Consider the following 6,000-nt stretch of genomic DNA (forward strand, 5'->3'; position numbering starts at 1 on the left):
CTGATCCTGCTGCGTCTCCTCAGCATGGCTGGAGAATCCTGAGACTGAATGTCTTCCTATCCTTAATGTGCCTGGAGAATGAATGACTCCTATCCTCAATGTGGCTAGAGAATGAATGCCTGATACTTAGACCTTGCTCCTGTCTTAGATACCTCCCTAATGCTGGGATTAAAGGTGTGTGATCCCAGGTGCTGAGATCATGTTTTTGTGAGCTGTTTCTCTTTAGGACTGGATCAATCTTGTATAGATCTGGGTGGCCTTAGACTCACAGAGATCTGTCTACCTCTTAGTCCTGAGTCCTAGGGTTAAAGGTGTGTACCACGACCTCCTAGTTTCTGGCCACTGGGATTAAAAGTGTGTAACACCACTGCCTGATCTCTATAGCTTGAGGCTGACTTTGCTTTCTGAATCCTCAGGCAAGCTGTAATAAATCATAAGTAATATATCACCACAATACAATTTACATCTTTAGTATTTAATACTCTAATTAATGTGTTAAAATTAGATTCACATCTATTACAGTTCAATCTAAATGTTATATATAAACCAATTATTCTCAGGGCATACATTATCCTTTACAGTTGTTAAGGGGAATATGTTCCCACACTACCTGATGCCATTGCTCTCAGAAACCATATAGAACAGGTCAGTCAAGTCGAGGGTTTCCAGTTTCCATCTAGGACTGCCCACTAAAATCACTTGTAAAACTTTTAAGTTAGATAATTCCCTGGGATCCAACCCAAACCTACTAATTAAGAATCTCCATGGGCATGGCAAAATAAATAAAAGGTAACTCTTAGTCAACCTGAGTTAAGGACTAGTGCCTAAATTTTCATTTTTTCCATCTTAAGTTCTGAAAACAAGCCCTAAAATTCAATAAGTGCTTAGTAATTAATAAGTAAGCCATAAATCTAACTCCTTTAAATCAAGGCATTTTATCTGCATTTGAGATAGAGATCGGTCACCAATGACTATAGACCTTTAGTCATTTTAGTACACTCTCTATACTGTCTGAAAATAATTTCTATATTAAAACTCAATAATAATAAGTATTCCAAATGGTAATTTTATTTTAAGACCTTCCCATCCATTGGTTTCCTATTCTATCTCTCTCTTCAAACACTGGAGTAATACTTTACTACCCCATCTAACTCTCTTGAAGAACATCAACAATAAAAGAACACATGAAAACTCACCTTCTGAAGTCAGAAGAGTCAATACTAATTCTGTTACTTATAAAAATGTATAGTTAGCACATCATGCTAATTACACTGAGAATCATAGGATTTAAAACTCCAAGAAATTTAAGCTGAGTTCTCTTCTTTTCTGCTTTTTGGTGCTGGAATAGAAGCCAGGGTCTACTGTATACTAGCCACATTCTACCACTAAGCTGCACCCTCAGCCTCACAGAACTGAGTTGTTCCCCTCCCCAAGGCTCCCAGTCTCCAGATTCTCTCCTCACCTCCACTGTTCAGTTTCCGGGATAAGAGTTCCACTTTTTCTTGCAATTTATCATAGACTGTCACAATCTGGGCCACAGCACGGCGGGAGGACTCCACACGCTCCTGAAGCTGCGATTCCATCTCTTCACTGGAACTACTGGCCAAGGTAGCAAGGAAAGAGAAAGCTGGCTCTTGACCTTCCCCTGAGAACATGGGAAGAAAAATAAGCCCCCCCAAAATTATAAGTCTGTAAATAGCAAATTTTCCTTCAAATGGGAAGCCTTAAAAGCAAAGTTCAACTTTAAAAACTAAAGTAACTAAGGCAGTTACAGAATTCCTCACAAAGACACAGGGAGAGAAAAAGAAGATCCCAAATTATAAAGCTAAAAATAGCAAAATCTACCATCCCCCTCAACTGGAGAGCCTCACAGCAAAGCTCGAACTCAGTACCCAGGCAACTAATGCAATGGCAGAATTCCTTGCCAACACTTGCCTCTCTCACGGTCATCTTTGCGCTCCTGATTGCTATCAGAGTCAGGCTCTGGTTCTGGCACAACCAGGGCTTTCCTTTCTGTGAGTAGGTCTCCCAAACCCTGGTCCAGATCATAACGTTTAAGGATGATACGGATGTTTTCATCAAACTGGAGAAGAATACGTATGTTAACAAAAGAAAGGGGGGGGCAAAGGTTGAGAAACAAAGAGCAGAAAGGATGAAAATGCTAATATGAATCTGGGTGAACATACAAAGTAGCTACCTGGCTCCAGTACCGGTTCACAATCAACAGTGAGGCATCGTCAGTGGCCTGGCGTCGCTCCAGTTTTTCAATGTGTTCCCGAAGCTCATCTTCAATGGCCTGTCTCTGGTCCAGCATTTCTGCTAGCTTACGATTTTTGGATTGCAGTGTTCGAATGTCTAACTCCTCCTGCCCAGGAAGCCAGAATTAGTCTCCACAAAGAAATTAGACAAATGAGCTGTTGAACTCAACAAGCTCATAATAGTTCATTAGCTTTTTTCTATAAATACACAAAACTTAACTAGGGCTGAAGACACAGCTCAGCTATGACAGGCTTGTCACACAAGCATGAACACCTAAACTTGATCCCCAGGGTCTACTTCTTAGAAGTCAGACATGGTGGCACATGCTGCAATCCCAGCACAGGGAAGGTAGAGACAGGTAGATTGCTGAGGATAGCTGGCCAACCAGTCTTACCTAATTGGTGAGTTCCAGGCCAAGTAAGAGAACTTGTAAAAAAAAAACCAAGGTCGATGGCAACTGAGGAAGACCACTTGGCTTCCACATATACACGCACATGCCCAGATACATACACACACACAAAGAAATCTCACAACTAATAATTAGGTAAGGGGAAAGCAGAAGAAATAAAGGAACAGGTGTCTGATCATGTAAGGAAACACCAACTATGGTAGACTTTCATGCTCACCATCTCACTGTTCCATTAATACAAACCTCCACAAAGTAATACAATGTTGAGGCTCTACCACTTAGCAAGTTCACTGTCTAACCTAACAGTATCAAGAACACTGGCTTCTATCTCCTAAACACCACTCTTTATTCACTCAAATCCTACACTGACCTTCCCTGTTTCATGTGCTTCATCCAATCTGTCAGGAATTCCATCTATGTCACCTCCCTGATCCATTTCACAGTGATCGCTCATTTGGACAACTCTAATGTCATTCTGTTTGTAGCAAATATTTCTGTGCTGTTTTGTCAGGCAGCCAGGTTTAGAACAGCTGGAGTGGACAGCTCCATTCATACTGCCAGAGTTCACAACTCAAGGGTACATTGAATTCTCACTTTTCCTGTCTCTAAACCTCAGCTAGCTCACAATAAAAACTTCAAAAGTGCATAAAAGGAGTTATTACCTTCAAAAGAGGTAGGAAGCAGATCTTTACCTTTGGAAAGGTTAGACTGTCAGGGGTGGGAGTGAAGGAGTAAGAAAGAAGAGGTGCACACATGATAATCTATGATCCTACAGGAGCTTCCAGGCTCTCCTTGTTGCCCTCAGGCTGAAGTCCAAGCAGGGATTTGTGTTCTGCTTTCCTTCTATCAACCCATTCTCTTGTCATTACCTCCCTGGAAACTGAGGTCCACGTACGGGCTGTAAAGCACAGCAACCAGCAATAACAGATGCTAAATAAATACTTAGATTGACAAAAATGCATTTAGGGTGCACAAATAAATGCTGCTAAAATGTTCAAATTCTGGCAGCAGGATGGAGTACTAGAACCCAAGGAATCTGCCTAAATGACATTTCATTAACAATTTATTAAGCAAGATCTTATTCTGACTGAAAAACAAAATCAACTTCGCTGAACTTCAGCATCAATATATACAAGAAATACAAATCGGCAAGTGTCTGTACACTATATCCCCTTGACGAAGCCAAATACAGAATCTTCTAGACAACATTACTATCCAGTAAAGAAACAACACTTTATTGTCTATTACATATCTAGCCCAATAACGACTAATAGCTCACACTTATGGAGTACTGATTATGTTAAAAGCAATGTTTTAACTCTTTACAGAGAATCCCATTTTGTCTCCATCATAATCCAATATCACACACAGGTATTACAGACTCATTAGACAAAGAAACATGGACACAGGGCAGATAATCCAGGCCTCTGATTTGACTCACATTCAGCACCAGCACTCTCAAAGGCTAGAGTGCCTCGAAGAACATGGCACCAAATTTTCAGTAAATGAAAAATGCTAATTACTATAACAAAGACTATAGTAGCCAGCAGACTCTCAGAAGAACACAGAGGAACACCTTGCAAATACAGATCAAACATCGACATACCTCACTTCAAAAACAGACCATCACATCATTTCACCTATTTCCCTATTCTAATCCCTCCCCTTTAATTCACAAAGTATCACAAATAACTTATTTTCAGGTTACAACTGACAGAAGCCAAGCACTGTTTCTCATACCGTTGAAGAGACACCCCCTAGCTTAATTGTTTCCACTGTGGTTCCTGAATCTTCAACAGCTGTCTTTTTCTCTGGAGGCACAGATGTGCCTGGCTCTCCAGCAGCTCGTTTATTTCCAATCCCTGACATCTTGGAGTAAGATGGCAGTCGCTTTTCTGAGTGGAAAAAAAAAAAAAAAACATGAACACTGAAATAAGATAAACAAGTAAGCCACAGTATAGAGCGTTCTATGTATAAAAACTAGCAAGTTATTCCACCTCTAGCAGCACCAATCCAAAATCCAGAGGGGATGGGGATCGGTGAGAAACGGGCACTGGATTGACAGGATTGTAAATTTCTACATAAGATGCTAATAAGAAATAATAGTCAAAGAATGAAGAAACGGAATAAGTTTTGGGGCTCTTCACTTCCTGAGAAACAAAGAAAAATAAGGAGAAGCACAATTCATTTACGACAGAAGTTAACGTTGACGTGTTTGGAGTCTCAGAGGTGAAAGAGATGTGGGAAATGTGTACTAAGTCATTAATCCTAAACAAGTCAGTTATCTCGAAACTTGCTTCCTAAACCAAGAATAACAATATGCTTGCTAGACTTAACTGCAACGACAGATGACATAACTATCTAAATAACGTATCGTAATGTCAAATAAAAACTATGCACCCAAGAAACGCAAGCGTTCTCTTTACAGTTCCTTCTAAACGCTCTCTTCGTTTTGGGGAGCCGAGCTGCCTTCAGAGACCGCCCTTGCCAACAATTCCCGTTTCTTCACCTGTACAAAAGAGGTATACTTTTAGTATACCCTACCTGACTCGGGTTCCGAGGTTCACAGGAGACAGAATGGATGCTAAAGTCCTTTCGGGAGAAACCCGGCCATCACCAAACTACTCCGGGCAGGCTTCCGATTCAAGCTCCAGGACAAGGCATCGGTGGCAAGCAGCAATCTGAGTCGAACCTCGCCTGCAAAGAGAGGAGACGGGAGCTGAGCAGGGAGCCCAACTTGACTAAAAAGCGGCCAACGAACGCAGCAGCCTCCGGCGTGGCTAGCTAGCTACAGGCCTGGAAGAGGGACCCGGGAGTCCGCCTGAGGGATGCCCCTCCATCACAGCCCGGGAGCGCCCGACGCCAGAGCGAACCTGGGCTCCCGCAGCTCACGGCGGGGCGCGCAGCTCCCAGCGGTTATTCACTTCGGACTGTGAGGGGGAATCCCATCCCTCACTTCTGACCTGCTGTGAGAGGGAATGAGCCTCACGGAGGCGGAGGCGGAGAGAGGAAGTAGGGAAAAAGAAAAGGAAGTTGCTTCAACTGGCCCTTTGCACTACCAGAGGGAGCGGGCGGAAGTGACGCGTGAAGGCCGCCTGGCGGAAGTGACGAGTGAGCAGGGCGCAAAGAGGGCTGAGTGGGCACCGCCTTCTCAGCGACGTCTGAGAGGGGCGGGACCTGGTCCAGGCTTCAGACCTGAAGTGACCCAGCCTTTTCAACGCCAGTCGGAGAGCTTCCGCCCTTTGTTAGCCTGTCGGTCTGTGCCTTAGAAGCCCGTTATTATTACTAGCGAAAAGCGCTTTATTAGGTTATCTGTTATTGAGTCGGTCATA

General features: G+C 43.0%; 1 protein-coding gene across 4 annotated transcripts in view; it reads right to left on the reverse strand.

Annotated features, from left to right (window-relative positions):
• Positions 1-5,712, reverse strand: part of Rnf20 (ring finger protein 20) — a 44,910-nt gene extending 39,198 nt beyond the window's left edge. For 3 of the 4 annotated variants that reach the window (XM_027403091.2, XM_027403092.2, XM_027403090.2), the window contains exons 1-6: positions 5,542-5,702; positions 5,213-5,365; positions 4,409-4,563; positions 2,198-2,365; positions 1,936-2,083; positions 1,463-1,645 (exon numbers count right to left, since the gene is read on the reverse strand). In XM_027403091.2, the coding sequence (XP_027258892.1) occupies positions 1,463-1,645; positions 1,936-2,083; positions 2,198-2,365; positions 4,409-4,537 (628 nt within the window). In that variant the 5' untranslated portion in view covers positions 4,538-4,563; positions 5,213-5,365; positions 5,542-5,702. Of the gene's footprint in view, positions 1-1,462; positions 1,646-1,935; positions 2,084-2,197; positions 2,366-4,408; positions 4,564-5,212; positions 5,366-5,541 lie in introns of all 4 variants that reach the window. The other variant, XM_027403093.2, reaches the window with a different exon arrangement.
• Positions 5,713-6,000: the final 288 nt, after the last annotated feature.

The sequence above is a fragment of the Cricetulus griseus genome, chromosome 2 (assembly GCF_003668045.3).
Source record: "Cricetulus griseus strain 17A/GY chromosome 2, alternate assembly CriGri-PICRH-1.0, whole genome shotgun sequence".
NCBI lineage: Eukaryota > Metazoa > Chordata > Mammalia > Rodentia > Cricetidae > Cricetulus > Cricetulus griseus.